This window comes from Thermobia domestica, chromosome 2 (assembly GCF_964235325.1).
Source record: "Thermobia domestica chromosome 2, izTheDome1.hap1.1, whole genome shotgun sequence".
Lineage (NCBI taxonomy): Eukaryota > Metazoa > Arthropoda > Insecta > Zygentoma > Lepismatidae > Thermobia > Thermobia domestica.
Window position 1 is genome coordinate 170,087,722 of NC_137455.1, and position 24,068 is coordinate 170,111,789.

The 24,068-nt window shown below is 36.6% G+C and overlaps 1 protein-coding gene across 1 annotated transcript; it reads left to right on the top strand.

The window, feature by feature from the left end:
* The first annotated feature begins 879 nt into the window (after nucleotides 1-879).
* Nucleotides 880-4,878, top strand: LOC145679253 (uncharacterized). The gene is made up of 2 exons (XM_081749841.1): nucleotides 880-3,342; nucleotides 3,544-4,878. The coding sequence occupies exons 1-2, from the start codon at nucleotides 880-882 to the stop codon at nucleotides 4,876-4,878; spliced, it is 3,798 nt and encodes a 1,265-aa protein (XP_081605967.1).
* The last annotated feature ends 19,190 nt before the right edge of the window (nucleotides 4,879-24,068 follow it).

Genomic DNA, 24,068 nt, shown 5'->3' on the forward strand with positions numbered 1-24,068 from the left:
TCAGGTGTCAAATGATCAATTAAAATTGCCTCGTGTTGAATTGCCATCATTTGAAGGACGATACGAAAATTGGCTTTCATTTTCAGACAATTTTAAAGTTATGATTCATAATAACGATAACGTGTCAGTGTTGCAAAAGTTCCATTACCTTAGAAGTGCATTGAGAGGGGAGGCGTATGATTTAATAGCGAATCTGCAAGTTACAGAAGCTAATTATAAAATTGCATGGCAATTATTGAAAGACAGGTATGAAAATAAGCGTTTGATTGCAGCTACTCATGTCCGTAATTTGTTACATATTAAATGTATCACAAAGGAAACTACATCAGAATTAAGAGAATTTATTAATACAGCTACTAGTAACTTGAATGCATTACGAGCTTTAGATTTGCAGACACCACTAGAAGAGGTTTTGTTAGTTCAACATTTCGTTTCTCAATTAGACAGTAACACTAGGCGTGCGTGGGAGTTACAAATCACAGATCATTCTTTCCCTCCCTTATCAGAGTTCTTTGCTTTCTTGGAACGTAGGTGTCAAGCATTTGAAACTATAAAAAATACACCATCGCAGGAAGTAGTGTCAAGGTCAAGGGGCGATAAAAATAGACAGAGTGCTGAACCAAAACAAAAAGAAAAAACAACCAAATCATACGTGACAACAACTCAGTCTTTCTGTAACTTTGTAAACAAAACCTAATACATCAGCTGTTTAAATGTCCTGCATTTTTAAACGCTGAAGCAAAAGAAAGACAAGACTATGTTCGAGATAATTTATTGTGTTTCAACTGTCTCAAAACAGACTGTAAAGTAAAGACGTGCAGATCAGGTGGTTGTAAACGCTGTTCCAAAAGGCATAATACCTTGCTGCATTATGAAGTAATGTCAAAAGCAGATGAGAAACCCAGTGTTGCTAATTCACAATCAAGAAATTTTTCGAGTCATTCTAATACGAATAGGGAAAATATGACACAAGGTTCTTATTGCATTTTCAAGGGAAAACCAAATATTACTGTTATGTTATCTACTGCTATAGTAAGTGTACGAGATGCAAATGGTAAATTACATCCATGTAGAGTATTATTAGATTCTGCCAGTCAAAGTAATTTTGTAACTGAAGATTTAGTTCAAAGGTTGCGTCTACCTAAAAATAAACACCGAGTTCCAATTCAAGGTATTAATAGTGTGATTAGTGAAACAAAGCATTGTGTAGATGTACATATAGAATCAAGAATTCGTGAATTTGCAATTGATGTAAACTGTTTAGTTTTGCTCAAAATAACAGATAACATTCCAAGTAGGCCATTAGATCATGCTGATTGGAACTTGCCGACAGACATAGTGTATGCAGATCCTAACTTTCACCAACCAGATACTATTGACATTTTGTTAGGCGTGGAAGTGTTTTTGGACATTTTGCGATCACATAAACTAACTAGACCAGGGAATTATCCAGTAGTACAAGAGACTGAATTTGGGTACATTTTAGCGGGTAAAGTTCCTACAACAAGAGATTCTAGTATACCACAAGTGTCATTTTTTGTGCAAGAAAGTAGCCTTGATAGACAGTTACAGACATTTTGGGAGCTCGAAACTATACATTCAACAGTCATGACTCAAGAAGAAAGGCAATGTGAACGACACTTTGAGGAAAACACTACCAGAGATAGCAGTGGTCGATTCGTTGTGCGTCTGCCAATTAAGCCAAATCATAAACCATTAGGAGAATCATATAATTTAGCTCTTCGTAGATTTTACCAGCTAGAAAGACGGTTGCAGCAGTGTCCAGAAATTAACGAGCAGTACCGTAACTTTATGAGGGAATATGAAGAATTAGATCATATGAAACCAGTGAAAGAAGAACATGAAGATAATGGTATGAAATGTTATCTGCCACATCATGCAGTATTGAAACCATCCAGTACCACAACAAAGCTAAGAGTGGTTTTCGACGCTTCTGCAAAGACTTCAACGGGGGTTTCATTAAACGACATACTTATGACAGGACCAACAATCCAGCAAGATTTACATTCAATTGTCACGAGATTTCGAACCTTTCCTATTGCTTTTACGGCGGATATTCAGTCAATGTATCGAATGATTAAAGTTCATGAAGATGACATTGGACTTCAAAGAATTCTGTGGAGATATTCATCAGTGGAACCAGTCAAGATTTATGAGTTGCAGCGGGTCACATACGGTGAAACATCATCCCCATATTTGGCGACGGCATGTCTTCGAAAGTTAGCGGAAGAAGAAAGAAGTAAATATCCTCGAGCAGCAACAGTATTGGAACGTGATTTTTATATGGATGATGTAAGCTCAGGATGCCATAATGTTGAACAGGCGTTAAAGCTTCAGAAAGAACTTATTCAATTATTGCAAAGCGGTGGATTTATTTTAAGAAAATGGTGTTCGAACGAGCCAGCATTGTTGGAAGCAGTTCCAGAAGAACATAGGGAAATTCACTTACCGTTTGAATTTGAGTCCGAGTCAGGTGTTTCAACATTGGGTTTATCGTGGAATCCTGCATCAGATAAGCTTCTCATCACCAACAAGTCAGTTAAAGAATGTCTCACGACCAACATACCAACCAAGCGTCAAGTGACTTCGACCATAGCAAAAATATTTGATCCTTTAGGACTTATAAGCCCTGTAGTTACTCCGTTCAAGATTTTCTTACAACAAATGTGGATCCATAAGATCAATTGGGATGATCAAATACCATCAGAACTCTATCAGCAATGGTTAGACCTGTGTCATCATCTTCCAAGTGTTAACGAAATACAAATTGATAGATGTGTAATATTGAAGAATTATGTTCATGTCGAGATACATGGGTTTGCTGACAGCAGTCAACTTGCGTACGGCTGTTGCATTTATGTTAAAACTGTGGACATTTCAGGCAAAACTACTGTTAAACTTTTGGGTTCTAAATCGAGAATAGCTCCTATTAAAAAGGTAACGTTACCAAGACTTGAACTTTGTGCGGCAGTACTTTTGAGCAGGCTGTATCGGAAAATAATTCCGATATTAAACATTTCAGTGAATAGTACTTACTTCTGGACCGATTCAAAAATAGTGCTTGCATGGATATCATCTCCAGCTGCCAGATGGAAGGAGTTCGTGGCAAACAGGGTTGCAGAGATACAGGAGATCACATCAGTCAACCAGTGGCATCATGTGTCGTTAATGGACAATCCAGCCGACATTATTACACGGGGAATGGATCCGAAACAGTTGAAGGAAGCAGATATTTGGTGGCATGGACCCGCATGGCTTGAATCATCTGCATGGCCCGAACAATCAGAAGTGGTAGACGAAGATGTTCCAGAAGAAAGGAAAGTAACGAGCATATCTTTAGTCAGTTATGAAGGTGACATAAGCTTTCTGGAAAAATTTTCATCATTGTGGAAACTATTGCGAGTTATTTGTTTGTGTCGTCGTTTTATTTACAATTGTAAAAATCACAACGAGAAGAAAGTAGGAACTATTTCCACTACTGAAATTAGTGATACTTTACAACAATGCATTAAGCTAATCCAGGAGGTTAGTTATTCGCAAGAATTCAAGGACTTAGCTTCATCAGGCCAAGTTTCATCCCAAAGTGAACTTAAATCTTTGTATCCATTTATAGATAATGAACAGTTGCTACGAGTGGGAGGACGGCTAAAAAACTCCGACTTACCGTATGATAGCCGACATCAGATCATCTTACCACCTAAAGAGCATCTCACCAAATTGATAATTGAAGCGGAACATAGAAGATTGTTACATGCTGGACCGCAGTTATTGATTTCATCATTGAGGCAAAAATATTGGATCCCACGAGCTAAACAAGTCGTTCGATCTATCATTTATCAGTGTCTAGTTTGTTTTAAATTGAAAGTGTCAGCCTCAGAACAACTCATGGGTCAATTACCATCAGCACGAGTACAGCCAGCTCGAGCTTTTATTCACGTAGGGGTGGATTTCGCCGGTCCCCTAATGATTAAGCAAGGAACTAGATCTCGTAAAGTGACAAAGGCGTATGTTGCAATATTCGTGTGCTTAGCAACCAAAGCGATTCATATGGAGTTAGTGAGTGATTTGAGTAGCCAAGCATTTTTAGCATCTCTTCGAAGATTTGTGTCCAGAAGAGGCAAATTTTCGAACATCTATAGTGACAACGGAACCAATTTCATTGGAGCTCAGCGAGAACTTAAGGAGCTTCAACAACTACTCAGTTCACAACAATTTCAAAACTCAATTCAAGATGTTGCAGTGCAAGAAGGATTTACATGGCATTTCATTCCACCCAAAGCAAGTCATTTTGGAGGCATTTGGGAAAGTGCAGTGAAGTCATTTAAGTTTCATTTAAGAAGAGTAGTAGGTTGCACGATTTTGACATTTGAAGAACTCAACACAGTCATAACACAAATAGAAGCCTGTTTGAATTCAAGACCAATCACCGTTCTATCCAATGATCCCGATGATCCTTCATTTTTGTCGCCAGGACATTTCCTTATTGGTGAACCTTTGATGAGCATTCCTGAACCAGATCTAATGGACATTCCGACCAACCGATTATCAAGATGGAATCATCTTCAGAAGATGAAGCAGCATTTTTGGAAAAGATGGTCTCAGGATTATCTACATGAATTACAGCAGAGAAGAAAATGGACAACAAAACAACCTAATATTTCTATTGGAGATGTGGTTCTAATCAAAGAAGACAATACTCCTCCATTGTCATGGAAATTAGGTGTTATTCAACAAGTGTTTCCGGGAAAAGATGGACTAGTGAGAGTAGTGAGTGTAAAGTGTAAGACAGGGACTGTTAAAAGACCGATTACTAAAATTGTACCTTTACCACAAAATGATCATGTGGATTGTGTGTAAGTTGATTGACTTGGTTCAATCAAGAGAGGGGAGAATGTAGAGACTTTTATTGTGAGTTTGTATCATTGTCATTATATTTGCATAACGTTTCTCTTTTGTTTTTAAAAGCAGTTTATGTGTGTGTGAGTTTCAGCAAGTTGAGCACCAAGAGATCCATACAAGACGGTCCTCCGGAATTCGTACAAAAAAGACAATATAACAGTAAGTTGTAAGTGTTTCAGTTGTTGTGTAGTTAGTGCAAATAAACATTTATTCATTTATCATAATTAAGCTGTTTTGTGAACACTTATTCATCAAAAGACAGAACAAAAGGTATTTGAACTTTCCAGATCTTCGTTCAAAATATTGCCATTGGTTGCGATGTAATAAGTGTATCAATAAGTCGTTTTAATTTGTCTCATGTCGCTCAAAGCCTAATCAATTTCCCAGTGGCTCTTCCCTAAACTCGCCATCTCCGTTTTGTTTGAATTTTAGTGAATAATTAAAAGACAGTGGAGAATATGAAAAAAGTTACAAAGTGAGACACGTATAATATCTACAAAACGATATTATATGAAGTAATAATTGTTTTCAAGACTCTTCGTATATTCTGTAAATTTCGGTGCCAACAATTATGACATCATAAAGAGGGCATGAAAATTTCCAGTTTATAAGAAAACAGTTGGAAACGTTATTCGTTTGTTTAACATTGTTTTGTATACGTATATATCTGGCTTACTGTCCGTACTTTTTAATATTTTTCATTGTTTTCAAGCTATTTATTAAATTTCAAAAAAAATGGGGATGAGCTCAAAGGAAAGCCTTAATTGCATCAATAATGCATGCCAATACATTAGGTTTATTTATTTTTATGAACTAGTACTTCTTGTCTGCATACAGACAAGGGCGCCAATCCTGGGGGGCCGAGGGGGCCTGGGCCCCCCAAAGCTCATGTTGGCCCCCACATTGTATTTGTAAATTTACAATATTTGGTATAATTTGAATGAAATTTGTCTTAATATCCTGATATATGCTTTCTTCATCTGAATGGGCTCCCCCAAATTTACAGAGAAATCGGCGCCCTAGCATACAGACATCGTAAAATTTAACTGTAATATTAGTTTTCTTAGCACTGCAAAACTTACTTCAATATCTTTATGTTCTTTGATAAGCAATGCGTTTTTCTTCTTTCTTCACGAACGTGTTTGAAGTATTTGATACCGCAATTTTATTCCACGTGTCTTCACTGAATTAAATTCATCGAAAAGAAGAACTACAGGATAGTTGTACATCCATCCCCACTTTTCGAACACGTTTTCATTGTCTCACGTGGATTATATTCTCGTTGTGTAAATACATAGTTCAATGGCATTAATGCCATCTGCTGGGCGAAACCACAACTATTATGACAGAGCAATGGGCACTATATGGAAATTTTTCCCTAGCTTTTGCTCGAAGTAAGGTTTAACTCTGTTCCGTCAAAGGCGTTAGGTATCAACATTACTGTGTCCATTCTCAATAGAATCACTCATAACTTTCTAGTCATTTCCTGCTGCTCTGAAGGTATGGATAATGCTAAAGCAATATCTGACTGAAAGTCCGTGGCCAGAATTCGATCATCGCTACGTTTCCAAATTTCGCCTAGCCCATAAACGTACCTAACATGAGCTCTCTTAACTCTTTCTCTGCCACCTTGATTTCAGTACCCGAACTCAATGTGCCACCTACACTTTTGCAACATTTACCCTTTTGCAACAAACTAGCTACATCTAGCGGAAACCAAGTACACTACAGAAATTAGCAGGCCAATACTGTGCTACCAGAGTATGAAAACTCACCTGCGTGCAACTTCACAGAGAATGTCTACAATGAGAACTACCTCTTGAGGACAAATGGCGTCAATGGCACACAGCAATAGGTATGAATGACGATACATGCCGTCAAGGGGCAGCGAACGAGTTAAGTCTCAAGTACGGCTTGGCTGTTGCGTTATAAATGCAAGCGTTAAAAGAGATCTTAATTAATGTATTTATCAATTATTGTTATAATTCTATTTCTTTCTGGCTAACGAGTAGGCACGTGACTGTATGATCTATATTAAAATCCGCATCTTATGTTAATTTTATCAATAAAGTAAGAACGCATGGTTTGAAAAGATCAAAGATACAACAGTGCTGCTGAAAGGGACGCTAAAACTAAACTAAACTCAACTCAACTCTAATGTCAATGTGCTCTGAAGATTTAGAGACATGAAGTTTTAATGTTTGAACCTTCAATTTAAATAATTAAACATCCGTGTTCTTAGATGTTTGTCCTAGAATGGAAGAAAAAGGAGTGTAGGTGTTTCCTTGAGATGCCCATACCAAAGTTCGAATTTCGTATGAGACTTTGAGTTCAGATTTCTATATGAAACGTATAGAAGGAATAACACAATATATTAACCACAGTAACACCTGGGGGCATTTGCTAGTGTAAGTATATATTTGTCCAACTATGCACATTATTATAAATAGCAAATTGACTTGAGGCTCTGATAATTTATATTAAAATGCAAACTTGATTTAATGATTATATATTTCAAGAATTCATTGCAAAGTTTTTCCAAAAAGACAGGAAAATTAGCAAATTGCCTTACTCGTGCACTGTGCATGCTCTCCCTTATTTTCCATAGTGCAACATGAAAAAAAATCTTATCGCCCAATCTATAACAAAAAATTCTATTCCTTTTCTACATCTCAAAAAACAGTATGTCAACATTTGTTAGGGCAGTGGCATACGCAAGAGAGTTCCGGAGTTTAACTCCCTTGAAGAACAAGCATTTATACTACATTAAATATATACAAAATGTACGTATTCCCTCACTTGGTAAAATTCTGTGTATAACATTCGTAGAGTAATGCGTTGCGGTTTGACCCGGTTCGATTCCCGATGGGAGCTCATGTGGTTCGGACTCCACGTTAATCAGTAGGTCCCGTCTTATATGGCTTTGCTGCTGAAAGGGGCGTTAAATTCTAAATCAACTCCACTCAACAATTTGACCCGGATACTTACGGTTTCAAAGTCTTGTACTTAGTGTTTCATATAGTTTGCGAATTCCTGCAAGAAAAAAATTAAAAACTACAAATATATAGCTATATATAGCCTACAGTACATAAATAAGAACTTGAGCGAACTTACTCTATAAGGAACACCTTTTAAACTTTGAAATGTAATAATCTTAATTATAGATAATTTATTGTATGGATGGTTGAAATAATTAAGTATAGTATTTGGTCTAGGAATTAATTCGTGCGGTTTTACAAAAGATGGCGTAACTAGCTTATTGTCCCATAGTTTCGTTGATCCAAACATGCGTTGAAAACTACTGTCATTGAGCATCTTGTTTAGTATATGTCAGTTGGTTGAAGCGGAAACTACAACATTTTTTCTTCAACTGAAAATGACGCATTTTGTGCCTGATAAAGTGTTTTTGCGGGGAGTTATTCTTCATTGCTTTAACATGAAGAAAAGTGCTACCGCAAGTCATCATATTTTAGTGGAAGTGTTTGGTGACCATGCTCTAGCTGAGCGAACGTGTCAGAAGTGGTTTGCACGGTTTAAAGGCGGTGATTTCAGCTTGGAAGACCAAAAGCAATTTGGACAGCCAAAAGAATTTGAAGATGAAGAATTGAGAGCATTGCTTGATCAGGATTCGTGTCAAACGCAGGACGAACTTGCAGAAGCATTTGGAGTTGAGCAAACAACAGTTTCCAAACGTCTCAAAGCCATAGGAATGATTCAAAAGATGTCTTATTGGGTTTCACATGAATTGAAAAGAAAGACGTTGAAAGAAGAAAAACCGTTTGCGAATTGCTGCTTCAAAGACAGAAAAGGAAGGGATTTTTGCATCGAATTGTAACTGGTGATGAGAAGTGGATTCATTACGAGAATCCTAAACGAAAAAAGGCCTGGGTGAAGCAAGGTGAACCAGGTCCTTCACAACCGAAACGAGATATTCATTGTGCAAAGATTATGCTGTATATATGGTGGGATTTGAAACGTGTGGTGTACTATGAACTTCTGAAACTTGGTGAAACTATTAATGGACACCGCTATCGACAACAATTAATGCGTTTGAAGCAAGCTCTGGCCTGAAAACGACCAGAATGGAATAACAGGCATAATAAACTTATTTATCAAGATGATAACGCTCGACCACATGTCGCAAAACCGGTCAAAACCTATTTGGAAAATGTCGGATGGAAAGTGTTACTCCACCCGCGATATTCACCAGACACTGCTCCGTCTGACTACTACTTGATCGATTGCATGAATAACGATTTGATTGGACAGCGGTTCACTTCTTCAGAAAATATCGAAAAATGGATGTTTGATTAGATTGCGTCAAAAGATGAGGAATTCTTTCGACACGGAATCCATAAATTGACTGAAAGATGGGAGAAAGTAGTGGCTAGCGATGGACAATATTTTTGTTAACGTATTCATTTACTTTGTTTTTGAAATAAAGCTTCAATTTTTATTAAAAACCGCACGAATTAATTCCTAGACCAAATATATACCCAACCTACACATACCCACATGAAATATTATGTTACGCCATTGTTGTATGATCAGTCTAATCATGTTCGATATAACTGGTACCATTAAACCCAACTTGTTAAATAAAACATCGTTCTATAAGATAGGCAAATAAAACATTATTCATTCACTCCTTTCCGTTCTTGAACAGAAATACATACATACATACATACATACATACACATATATATATATATATATATATATATATATATATATATATATATATATATATATATATATATATATATATATATATATATATATATACGTTCACTCGTTTGCAGATTTCTGACAAAGAAACCAGAGGGAATATGCGTTATGCCAATAAATTCGTTTACAAGTCTATCCGCTTCGATGATACCAATCCTGCATATATATCATGTTCGTGTAACTCAATTTATCTTCTAATTAAAAACCAAATGATAATTTTTCAAAGGAAAATCAACTTTCAGGCTACGTGATCAGAAGAGCTCGTTACTCACATTTTGACTGAAAGTTTGTCTGCTCCTGACATCTAGCGGAGTTGAAAGTAACTAAATGCTAACTGGCATGTGAGTGCTGTATTGGGGTTGGCAGTACTTTCTTCTGACTGCATTATTAATCTCCCACCCATTTTAGTTTCTTTCTTTTTTTCTTTTTCTTTCTTTCTTTTTTTTTCACAAAATCTCCAAAATCCAAATCTGACCATAATGTTAATTTTATATTTTATCTTCTAATTTTTATAAAGGTACAAAGTATTATTTAGTGAATCAATTTATTTGCTCGAAACCTTCCATGCTTCGAAAAAATAAATCTTCGAATAATTAAATAAAGTATATATTTGTTCTTTGAAATTTTCAATATTTTGGAAAATAAACAATTTACTTGTAGTTGGGAGGGTTAAGAACGCTCTTAATAGAGCCTGTCATTAAACTGTTGTAGTAATCCATATTTCTTGTATGTGTGTAGTGTGACTTTGAGTTTACCATCCCTTTCAGCAGCGAGGCAATATGAGTGGGATCCGAACCACATGAGCTCCAACCGGGAATCGAATCCGGGTCTCCTACGCCAAAGCCGCATATGAAATATTTTTAAAGTTTACGTCCCACGGTTATGGCGGCTAGGCTAAAGGAGACAGTGATGATGAAAATGAATGAAATGGTGGAGTGAAGAAAGTGGGAGAACCCCGAGAAAACCCATGCACACGGTGTTTTTCCACCACAAAGTTCACTTGGGACGAGCTGGGATCGAACCAAGGACCCCATGCACCAGATGTGAACGCTCTACCATTGAGCCACAGTAGCTCAATTAAATTTTTTGAAATTAAAAATTTTAAAGAAAAAATAAGACACCATTAATATTTTCTTCTAGACATAGGCTTCGTGGTTTACTATTTCCTAGTTTGAAACATTACGATTTTTCGAAAATTGGCTACGTTCAATCTAAAATATCTCAAAAGGAAACTCTCAAATCTTCATAAAACAATTGCTATTTGAGTAGAAATATGTGGTTAAAGTTTGATCACTGAGACTTGACTAGTTTTTGAATTGCGATTTGCTTTTGATGGCGAAATCGTAAGAAGGGTGCACTGATCAATTATGATAGGAAAAAACTGAGTTGTAAATTGAAATTGTATTATACATTAGTAATATATATCCGCTCGGGTCAGCTTAATTGGGCTTATATGTGATATTTTTAAGCAATTATTAGCCGCATGGAAACGAAACTTAGTACAAAGTAGCCCATCGTCTAAAGAATATAGATCTCTTTATTTAGAGGCCGAGCGTGGCAAAAGAAAGATTCGAATCGACTTTTTACTTCTCATGTTAGTAACTACTGATAGGATCTGAACGAAGTTTGGTTGCGAAGTAACCCATTGTCGAAAGAATAAAGTTCACTATATTTAGAAGCTGAGCTCGGCAAAGAAAAGGACTGGATCGGCTTGTATGTGGTACTTTGTTTCTTAATTAATTATAGACTAGAACTAAACGAAACATGGTTGGCAAGTAACTCATAGTCCAAAGATTATTAATCGCTATATTTAGCTCGATCAGAGACAGCGTTCGCTCACTACGTTTTGTATGGGTACTTCGTTCCTGTTACTATTGACTGAAATTGAACGAAATTCGGTGGGTAAGTAACATTTGTTTAAAAAAAACTGAACTCGGCTTGGGACAAGCTCGGATCGGCTTGAATATTACTTTATTGTCCGGTTACTACTTCCCGGATCTGAACGAAATTTGGTGGGCAAGTAACGTATCGTCTAGAGAATAAAAATCACTTGATGGTGGAGTTTGGACGGAGTAGTCTTAGCTCGGCTCTTATTTTATAATTTCTTTCTGGGTAACTATTGGCCAGATGTGAACGAAATTCAATGGGTTTGTAACCCATCGCCTAGGAAAAAGAAATTCCTTTACTTTCTGGTCGAGTACAACCTTAGTCTGGGTTTTATGTGGTACATCAAATCTCATCTAATAGTGGCTATATCTCAACGAAGTTCAGTCGGCAAGCAGCCCATCCTCTAAAGGACAAAGATTACTATAGTTGATGGTAAAGCTTAAACAGGGATAGATACGCTTCGGCTTGTATGTGGTATTATTTCTCGGTAACTATTGATCGGATTTGGACAAAATTAGAAGAGCAAGTATCTCATCTCCTATGGAATAAAGATAGCCATATTTGATTACCGAGCTCGTTAAGGAACAGTCAGTTCGTCTTGTATGTGGTTCTTTTCTTGCTTACTAATAGGTAGATCTAAATGAAATTTGCTAAGCAAGTAGTCAAATTGTCTAAGGAATATACATATATTTACTGGTCGATCACGGCCAGGACACGCATTGCATGTGGTAGTTCTTTCTCTCACTTCCTACTGGTCAGATCTGAACGAAAATGGTGGGCAAGTATCCCATCCTCTAAGGAATAAGGGTCACTGTAAGTGGCGTACTTTGGGGGGATTCCATGCTTAAGCCCCCTCCCCGAAATTTTATTTACTATATTAAAGTAAATGAAATATTCTGCAGAATGTTGACATTTCCAGGAATAAAGTTAGCAAAGCCCCCAAAACAAAATCGTAAATACGCCACTGATAACTGTATTCGGTAGCCGAGATCTGCTCCTATTACAAGTAGTACTCTATTTCGCAGTTATTACTGGTCAGATCGAAACGAAGTAGTACATCGTCCAAGGAATAAAGATCTCTATATTTAGTAATCAAACTCTTTCAGCAGCGGGCTTGGTTCAGCTTGTTTAGGCTTATATGTGGTACTATATTTGTGAGTACCTACTTGCAGAATGTAAACGAAATCTAGTACGCAAGCTCATCATCATAAAGAATAAAGATTACTTTATTTAGAGCCTGTGGTCGGCAAATGACAGGCTCGGCTCGGTATATGCGATACTTTTTCCTCAGTATCTACTGGCCGAATTTAAACAAAATTTAATGCGCAAGTAGTGCATTGTCTAACAAATAAAGCTCGCTATATTTATTGGCCCACCTGGACCAAGGATAGATTCGGCTTGACTTGTGATATTTTATTTGTAACTACTGGCCGTATATGAACGAAATTTGGTGGACAACTAGCCCATTCTCTAAGGAACAATGTTTGCTCTAATACTATAATAAGAAGTTGAGCTTGGCAAAGGACAGGCACAGCTCAACTTGTATGTGGTAGTTTATTTCTCGCTTACTACTGATCAAATCTGAACGAAATTTGGTGAGCAAGTAGCCCATCATATAAATAATAAAGATCGTATATTTGGTGGCCGAACTTGGCCACATACAGGCTCAGTTCGCCTTGAATGTAGTACTTTATTTCTGGGTAAATACTGGTCGGGTTTGAACGAAATTCGGTGACCGAATAGTTCTTCGTTTAAGAAACACTTGGTGACCGAGCTCGGCCAGGACATACTCACTTTTGTTCGTATGTGCTACTTTATTTCGTGCTTGTTATTGGTCAGATCTGAATGGAATTTAGTAAGGTAGTAGCGTACCATGTAAGAAATAAAGATTACTATATTTGATGGCACAGCTAAGTGAGGCGAGGGTCGACACGTCTCGGCTTTTCTGTGTAGTTACTGGCTGAATCTGAACGAAATTGGGTTGCTAGTAACCCATTGTCCATTCAATAAAGAGTACTATATTTAGTTACCCAGTTCGGCCAGGGACATACTCGGCGGCTCGAATTTCCTTGTATATGGTACTTCATTCCTGTGAAACTACTATCCGGATCATCTTAACAAAATTTAGTGGGCAAGTAGCTAATAGTTTACGGAATAAAGATAGCTATATCTGATGGCAGAATTTAGCTAGAGATAGACTGGACTTGGATTGTATGTGGTAGTTTATTTCTCGCATACTACTGCTGGATCTTAGCAAAATTTTGTGAGCAAGTGTCCCATCCCTAAGGAATAAAGGTCACTTTATCTGGTGAGTAACTATACTTTTGAGTAACTACTGCCGTATGTAAACGAAACTTAGAGTGCAAGTTGCGCATCGCCTAAGGAATAAAGATCGCTATATTTAGTGGTCCGAGCTCGGTCAGAGACAAGCACGAGGCAGCTTGTTATAACTTGTGTGTGCTACTTTATTTCTGGGCAATTGCTTGCCGAATCTGAACGAAATCTTCGGGCAGGTAACCCATCGTCTTAAGTATCTATTCCCTAAAGAATAAAGATCGCTGAAGTCGAAGTCTAAGATCTGTAGAATTTGTATACACGAGAACAAAATTACATTCAAACTTCCATTTTGTTTTACATCTTACAACGTTAGACAACCAACATTACAGTTAAGATTAGTTGGTTGAGAACTAAATAAGGCATTCTACAAGTGCTCTAGTTTGATCAAAAGATGTCAGTGTAGCACACTGCATAAAAGGAGAATAAAATCCAAGACTCTCCAACGAATAAAAATCGAGAAGACACCATTTAGTATTTACAAAGCTATTGATATCATGATAAAGTTACAAGGTGATTTTATTTAACCCTAGACATACTAAGGAAATGTTGTCCAAACCTTAATTATGAAAAATCTCGGATGTTTTACATTATTCGTTTCAATATTACCTTCACATTTGGTTAGTTTCCGTTTTAATATCTCTATTGAAACTTTATGAAAAGTATATATCACGTTGTCCGGGGTGATTTGACTCCTAACTTACTTTTGCGAATTTTTTTTATCCGCAAAACCACCAAAACCAATATTAATGTTTTTAAAAGTGTTAATATTATGTGTCATTAACACATTAAAACTAACAATAATATTTTCGGTTGTTATATTACTGGTTTCCAATATGTTCGAAAAATAATATAAAAAAACAAAAGGACAATATAAGAAAGTAAAAGCGAGATGTACAGTGTGTTACAGTTTAATTTGTGAAAACCATTGCATCAATTAAAAAACGTCATATGTTTCAAATATGACAAATAGTAAAACTGTACCTTTGACATTATATGAGCTTATAACACCAGTTCCTGTAATTTAACATCCACTTAATAATACAAGCGTGTAACTATTAGAAGTGTTTACGTATCAAAGGAACACGAGTTCTCTCTCGTGTAGAATCGAACGCCGTAACATAACATGTACTATTCGTTGGTATATTCTAAGTAATCAAGAACTGTAATTTAGTAAAGAAGAAAAAAAATAAACTAAAACATAATCAAATATGAATATGGATGACTGTTTATCTCCACTTTCTCTTTCTCTTGTCCATGATTCTTGCATCTCACCTCTAGGTGGAGAACCTCGAGCAAAGAGAGTTTACCATACAGCTTGTAAGAAAAATTAAATTTAAAAGTATTATTCGTAAGTAGAGAAGATTTGAACTCAAGACCTTGGATTCGCTGAACCAACGCCTATAACGCCTCGACTATTCTTCCCCTACTGACAAAGTCTCCGATCTCTATAATTATCTTTATGAAATGAAGATCGGAGAGAGAAAGAAAGAAAAATATTTGAATATAAAGAAAAACAGAAATGAGCACAGACACGTTTTGCTTTCTGAATGAAGGATACAAGTTACCGAGTAAATTGGCAAATATGTTTGGTTACTTTAGTCAAAAAGAATGAAGCATTAAATTTGTAGTTTGTTTCATTTCTTGGTTAAAAGGTATTTTGTGATCCACTCGGTTAAATTAGTAAAGTAACTTTTGTCATGTCGTGCAATGCTAAAATATTTTGCATAGGTTCTGTTCTATTGATTACTATTACTATTACGATATTGTCAACTACTTTTAGTCAAACATTACATATACAGGGGCAACATTAGAATGGTACACTTCGCATTTAAAAAAATGCGACAGCAAATTCTATGCAGCTGGCCATCCAATTAACATTTTTTATCTTATAATCGTGTCTGGTAAAGAGACCTCTTCTCTCTCCTCCCTTCGTCTCTTCCATACTAAAATCAGCAAAACATGGACACAATTTTAGTCTCAAATATGTATTAATACCGATAAAATGAAAGAATAATAGCTAGACGAAACAAGATTCATATGTTGAAGACAAAGAAATTTAAACACACACAATGAACAAATGAAACCGATAGATGTTTATTAGACAGAGGTACAGAAGTGATAGAAAGAAAAAATAGAGAAGAAGAAGACGAAGAAAAGGAAACAAAAATATGGAATTTAAACATAGTAAAAAAACCTAACATTATAAAGTTCCGTTTCCAGAAATCCATGAGCAATATAGAAGTAACGTTTGGATTTTATATGTTTGCAGTTATTCGAATATTAGAGAATGCTTGAAAAATCCATCAAGTCACTTTCAAAATAAAGTTCAAACTGGTGGTCAAATTAAATATTCAAATTCCAGGGGAACAGAGAGTTCTGAGACACATCTACGATAACGCCAAAAGTGTATCACACATGGTTTGTTTGTGCGCGACTCGGTTCTAAATTGGGTAATGTTCATTGGCAGTAGCGTAGCCAGGATGTGTGTTTGGGGGGGGGCAAGTGCTGTTATAGGTACATACATATAGAAAAATTACAAACAAAAAATATATAAACATAAAAATATATAAAAAATTACAAACATCAAAGTACCAAAGTACATTGTCGGACCTCTTTGGGGGGGCCCGGCCCCTCTGGCCTCCCTTCCCTACGCCACTGATTGAACGTACTGATCTGAAATACCTTATAATAAACCTAGTAGGTCATAGTTTCCATTTCAGACTACTAATGCAAACTGAACAAACAGAAGAAAAGAAAAGAATGAATGCGATTTTTCTGCAAAATTTCTATCAGAAAGAGCCAATAGAAGTCCAAGTATTACAATGAAAAGTTACAAACGTTCAAAACAGATGTTCCTTATAGACGTAGCAGACCTTCCATGTTTTACATTTCAAACGTGCATAAAGCATATTGAATTATAGGATATTGAAATAAATTATATGATGGAAACAAATTTTGTGTCAAACTAATATAAATAAATATTCCTCCAAGAAATCTTACAAAATTTTGAGTATCAAAACAACATCTGGAACGAATTGAAGAAAGAAAGTGGAAAAATATTAAGCTTGATCTCAAATTATTTTACTATGTTATTGCTCTATACGAACTGTTTGTCTACAGTAGTTTGGCAAGACTATATACAATTCAGTTTTACTTCAGTGGTATTTCTATAAGATACTGTGTTATGCTAGCTACTTAATAATTGAAATAATTATAAGAATTGTTCTTAAAATAATTGAATCAATTTAGCAAAATGCAACTTACCTGATTACTATGGACTTGGACCACATTTAGACTGTAGTACCAAGGGCGCCAGAATCTGGGGGCAGGGTGCTCCCCTGGCTCACAAAAATGTGTACGTAATATAGCAAACCACGTGTGTTAAGTTTTAGAAAAACTAGACGTAATATAACAACCATAGAGATGACCCTTAGATAATTTTCTTCGGGTGCCTTTGTTTGCAGGGGTCTATTTCTCATAACTGCTAGTCTTGTAATGCTAATGTAAACTTTCCAAAGTTAAATATTTACACTGGTATATACCAGAAAATGATGGTAAATTACAAGTTTCAGCATTAGTATTTAGAAATAATTTCTACTCCTGTTCTAGTACTTCTACTTCACAATATTTTACGACTTGTAAAAAACATATTACAAGACTAGTAATTTTCAGAAATGCTAAAGAAATGAGAGAAATAATTTATGCCTCTACAAGCGACGTCCTCTTCATCGCTTCTGTGGCCAAGTCGGAAGAGCACGCGACTAATAATCCAAAGGTTGGTGGTTCGCACCCACGCTAAGTAGCCTACTTTTTTTTAACTTGTTTAAAGTTTTTTTAGACTCACCTTATTGTAATCACATTAAGTATATAGGCGATTTAACATATTTTGGGGGAGTAATTTTGTGGTTCATTAACGCTTACGGCATGGAGAACATACCTAGAACATACTAGGCACGTTCCCCAGGTACATGTTAGGCATGTGCCTAGGGGCGGACATAGACTGTGACTATCACTTGCATCCATGTGATTTCTTTCTCAGAAGTATATAAGGCACATACTGGGCACATTCCCATGTACCTGAGGGACCATGATAGGCATATGCCTGCTATGTACTTGTGCTGTTAGGGAACATCAGGCCTGGATTTTTAATTCCTGCATCTTGTTATAAAATTGCTCAGCACGTCTTTTATGCACGATGGATTCAGCAGATGCTACACGTTTTGCATTGTCATTAAGCGTATTTGATTTAATTTTGATCTTCAGGTCTTCACAGGTACTGCAGACATCGACCTGAGATCTGCCAAATAGGTAACCAAAGTTTTTCTTGAAATATTCCAAGTAAAACTCTTACTTAATTACATTCTTCATGTCAGGAAATTTTTCTATGAAAAATTCATGCATTTTCCTACATTAAGCTGAGCATCGAGATATGTGACTGGTGTAGACGTATAGTGTGCAACACATTTAGAAAATGAATCAATATGTTCATATATTTTAACTAGATGTGAGGCTGGAATAGCATTAGAACGATGTTCATGTTTATCTCTCATGTCAATGGGGAATTTCCCAAGAGCCAAAATCTTTGTCAACCTAATGGCAACTTTGTGTGACACCGCATAAAGGCTTATGTAAGCATTACGACATACTTCAACTCTGCTTCTCCCTTTCATGTCAAAGTACTTGAAAGAGGACTCATGTTGCTTTAAGTTTTCATTTGATGGTCTGTGCCTTGCAATCTCATGCCTCTCAATTAGGCTCATTAATAATGTGTCCTACTCGTTCTTAGGCCTGCTACTATATAGGGTTTTAATAATGTTATTTTCCTCAATAGAGTAACTATCCATGCATTTTCTTTTTCCTACACTTACAGTTTCGGCCGGTTGTTTTGGCTGGAACAAGAACCCCTGCTGAAGTCAAACTCCTCACCTCGACGCCTTGCTAACTTTTCCATCTTCCGTATATGTTTTTCTTTGTTAAGTCTACCCATTTTACGGCTTGGTTTACTACTGTCACTGTCTGTTTCTGACTTTGTTACTAGGTTAAAGTAAAGAAACAATAATAAACTTTACTACACTACTTTTCGCAGTGATCTTCACTTCCCACTTTAGACATAACCAACATGACCTTAAACAACAGCATACATGCTAAGTTATAACACATGACTGAACACTAGCACTGTGGTGGGTGCCGCCGGCACTAGCGCGGCTGTGAGTTGAAGAAGCGACATATTCCTGGAATATGTTTCTTCTTAAACTCAATCGCATCTACATATTTTTAGCAAACTCATTTGCAATAGTGGAATATGCTTCTTTTTCTGCTCAATGGATGTAGATACGTCCAAAGAAGAAAATGGCTATCTCACTTTAATTTGTGATATGTTTGGAATGTGTATCTTTTTCAACTCACCCATTCAACTTTCATCTTCATTTGCAGGTAAAGCTTTTTGGTATTTCAAGACATTTTGAAGTTCTTTCATGATTATTCTAATATTTTAGATATTCATCTAATCTTTTCTAGATAAGACATTGCTGGAAAACCATTATTTTCTTCTTTGACAATTTAATCTACGTTCACCCCCCAACATCACCAATCGGTAGCTCTATGAACATCAACAACTACGGTTTTACATCTGAACTGTGCAAAATCAATACTGAAACAGATAATTTCCATATACAATAGAAGGATAATGTGACAGATGGAAACTGTTCCTCTGACACTGACTGAATCCATATCAAAACAGTTTCTTTGTTAACAAACGATACTGAAAATGGAATTCAACAATTTCTTACTATTTAAGGGTTCTGCAGAAGTGTAAAGCTGAGATGAAATTTATTCTTCAAGTACTCAATCCATATAAAAATAGTTTGTCGCTACTTATTACAATTTTCACACCACAAAAAAACAATATTTAAACACCGAAGTAACTGTAATGTCTACCATTTCCAGTTGCAAAAGAGTAAATTCGAACTAAATTCATATCAGAAATTTGATTCTCGCTATTACTACCACCCTGACAGTAAAAATTACATAGCACGCATATGCCTATCATGTTTCCTCAGGTACATTGGAATGTGTCCAGTATGTTCCTTATATACTTCTGAGAAACAAATCACATGGATGGCAAGTGATAGTCACAGTCTATGTTCGCCCCTAGGCACATGCCTGACATGTACCTGGGGAACTTGCCTAGTATGTTCTAGGTATGTTTCTCATGCCGTAAGCGTCAATGAACCACAAAATTACTCCCCAAAACATGTTAAATTGCCTATATGCGTAATGCGTTTACATTAAGGTGAGTCTAAACAACACTTTAAACAAGTAAAAAAATTAGGTCTACCCTAGGGTGGGCGCGAACCACCAACTTTTCGATTAATAGCCGCCTACTCTTACGACTTGGCCACATTTTTTTAATAACTTTATTTCCATCGAAATACAGAGAAATTTACAAGGATATTTACTATTCAAGCTTCACTGCAAGTGCAAAACATTATTCAGGATAAAACATTATTCAAAAAAACTTACTGGTTCAGTTCATTTTTGTTTGTTGGTTACATCATAAGAAAGTGTGGGAGCTATTGCAGATAAGTAGTTGGCAAAATACTTTCGTTTACATACAGGAGAGAGCTTCATAGCCTGGTATGTTAAATACATTTCATACATTTCAAGACACAATGGTCGTGCTGTTACAAGAATAAACATGATAGTTTGTACAGTAAACCAGATCACAGCATTATGTTTATAGCTAGGAAAGTAATGAAAATCTGGAAATAATATTACATTATGTGCGCTAAAAACAGTTTGTGAGGTACGACATATTCTACTAAGTATAGTGCTAAAAGCCTGCCAAATGGGTGGTATGTCAAAACAGTTATGGAATCGATGATCTAGAGTGTCTATCTGATTACAATAATAGCATACATTTGTAGAGGTGATTCCTAGATTAAAGAGCCTAGCAGACGTTTCATATACATTATTAACAATAAAATACCACATTTCTTTCTGTTTGTGAGTTAAAAACTTGGCAGTTGTTTTTCCAAATGTTACTCCAGTTTTTGCATGGCACGTGAAGCATGACGTGTGGCGTAACAGATACGCACGTGCTCTGATAGTGCCAGTATATTTCTTTGACTGACCTAATTTCGATCTGCTGTCGTGCGACTATTGCATACAGCATATCAAGTACTACATCGCGAAGGTGAGGGAATTTAATCGCCCAAGGAAAGATAGGAATCGGAAGCACAAGGTCAATACACTGAAAACAGACATTGAAAACCGTAGCAGTAATCGAATCGGGGTGGGAACAAACCATACGACAACTTCTATGCACAAGCAGAGCACGTGACTGAATTCCAATATCCATAAACTCTATTCCTCCTTTTGCTGCAGGCAAAAGTAGTTGTGTTTGAGCTACTCTTAACCCTTTGGGGATCCGATGGTACAAATTTGTACCATACGCATTTTTCATGGTACATTGCGTTATTTCTCTTCTATTTGAGCTTTTTCGTCCGGGTTTTTTTTTCAAGTCCAGAGCCCTTGTAGAAGACATTACGTATGGTTTCAGACCTTCCTGCGTCCAGACATAGGAGGTGATGACGTCATAAGTCAAAAATTTATTTTCTCATTTACTAAGCCTAAGTTCAATATTTTTGGCGGGCTTATTTTTCCACGTAGAAGATTGAAATTTTGCACAAACATTCAGTCCACCGAATAGTATTTACCAGATTTTTTGTTCCGATGTCAGTGCTAAAACAGGGGGGGAGGACCAGAGGGACAAAGGGTTGAAAAAGGGATATTTTTACCCCCAAAATCCCGTTTTCCGTCATTTTCCCGCCTCACATACATGATGGGGACACGTGATTCATACCATCTGAAAGGCAGTTCCATTCTGAAGAGGATGACGGTCGAATCATTGTCCTAGGGTAATTAGGGACGTCTCAGGGATTTTTTGAAAAATATACTTCTATAGGGAAAAATGAGACATGGTGGGTATATATATATATATTTTGGCGGGCTTATTTTTGCACCTAGAAGATTGAAATTGTGCACAAACATTCAGCCTACCCAGTAGTATTTATGAGATTTTTCAGATCTCTGCATTAAAACAGGGGGTCCAGAGGGGGGGAAAAACTGAAAAAAGGGATTTTTAGACCCAAAAATCCCGTTTTTGAGGATTTTCCCGCCTCACATACATGATGGAGACACGTGAGTCATACCGTCTGAAAGGCAGTTCCATTCTGAAGAGAATGACGGTCGAATTATTATTCTAGGGTAATTAGGGACGTCTCAGTGAATTTTTTTCAAAATATACTTCTGTATAGGGTAACATGGGGAAATTTCTGAATTTTTTTCTGGCGGTCTTATTTTTGCACCTAGAAGATTGAAATTGTGCACAAACATTCAGTCCACCGAGTAGTATTTAACAGATTTTTTTTCAGATTTCTGCGTTAAAACAGAGGGGGTCCAGAGGGGCTAAAAGTTGAAAAAAGGGAAATTTAGACCAAAAAAATCCTTTTTTCTGCAATTTACCGCCTTAGATACATGATGGAGACATGTGAATGGTACCGCCTGAAAGGTAGTTCTATTCAGAAGAGAATATTGGCGACACATGGCCCTAGGGTAATTAGGGATGTCTCAGGAATTTTTTCCCTGAGATCATAGTGTTTTGTGGTAATTTGGGGCATTGTGGGAAATTTTGATAAAATTTCTCCCTCCCTTACTATTCAAGATAGAAACTTGAAATTTGGCACACACATTCAGTATACCAAGTACTATTTCTCAGATTTTTTAGATGGCTACGTTCACACAGGGGGGGCAGGGGGCAAAGATCGAGAAAAAAAATTTCCCTCCAAAACTCACTTTGACATTTTTTCCCGCTTCTGGTATATGGTATGAGCATGCGTGGTACCATTTGAAAGCCAGCTCTATTCTGAAGAGAATGAGGTATGAACCATGATCCTAGGATAAATAGTGGCGATACAGTAGCTGCTTGACTGAAAGTCAAAAAAATAACCCAAAAAGCCAGGATCCGGAAAGGGTTAATGCTTTATTATGCCAGAGATAAAACAACGCCTGACTGTTTAAAGACTTATAGATAGGCTTTGGTAACGGGAAAATCTGTGCAGAATGCCATAGTAAGCTAAACACAGTAGTTTTAAGAAACAAATTTCTACTGAAAAGACTAAGATTACGTGATTTATGCGTTATTAAAAGACTTCGGATCTTAGAGGCTATGACTTCATATGTTTTCGTGATAGTCTGTTGTAAAGTAGGATACCATACAACACCTAGTATTTTGATTGATGGAACAGTTCCAAACGTTCTACTATACAGAGACTGATATTGTTCATGTAAACACAATATTTTTGTTTTTGCTTTATTAAGTTGCGCGCCTGAGGAGTGTTGATAAAGGCTTAGTAGCTTCTGTATACATTCCAGATCTGCGTCATTGCGTAATATATAGTGTGTGTCATCAATGTATGATTGCACCGCTAGACTGTTGTTATACACAGGAACACCAGGGAGTAGGCGGTGTGCCGCATATACAAGAGGCGCTAAAGATAAACTAAATAAAATACTAGACATTGTGTCCCCTTGTAGAATGCCATTACAAACAGAGATGGGAGCACTTAAACCTCCATTTAGCTTTAACCTGGTAATTCGTTTCGTATATATTCCTTTGATAAGAGAAATTTAAAGGTCACCAAATCCATATTTAGCTAAAACTTGGAAGATATAATTGTGATTAATTCTGTCAAAGGCCTTGGAGTAATCAGTGGATAAAGTTGCTACCGAAGAAGGATCGGCGGACTCATGAAAGGAAATAAAATCTCTGAGATTGGATAAGGCCTTATAAATAGGGTTATTGTGGCCAAGACCGTATTGGCAAGGACTTAACAGCTTCTCAAGGTATGTTTTCATTCTAATCGTCAGACAACGAGTTAATAGTTTTAGGTCCGTGCACAAGAGACTTAGTGGCCTGAAATTTGTAACACTAGATGCTGATGAATGTTTGGGGACCAAAACAGTAATGCCCGTTATGAGAGACTGGCCTAAAACAAAATGTGTGCGGTATTCATTAAAAAGGTCGGTGAGAAAGGGAGCTAAAATATCTATAAATGTAACATAGAATTCTAGTGGTAGAGAATCAATACCTGTGGACTTTCCTAGTTTGCCTAATCGGATGGACTGTTTGACCT

Bases quoted from the DNA above. Each gene is read 5' to 3' on its own strand.
- LOC145679253 (XM_081749841.1), top strand. From the start codon at position 880: ATGTCAAAAGCAGATGAGAAACCCAGTGTTGCTAATTCACAATCAAGA. The intron at 3,343-3,543 runs GTAACGAGCATA...AAGCTAATCCAG, and splicing joins ATGTTCCAGAAGAAAGGAAA to GAGGTTAGTTATTCGCAAGA.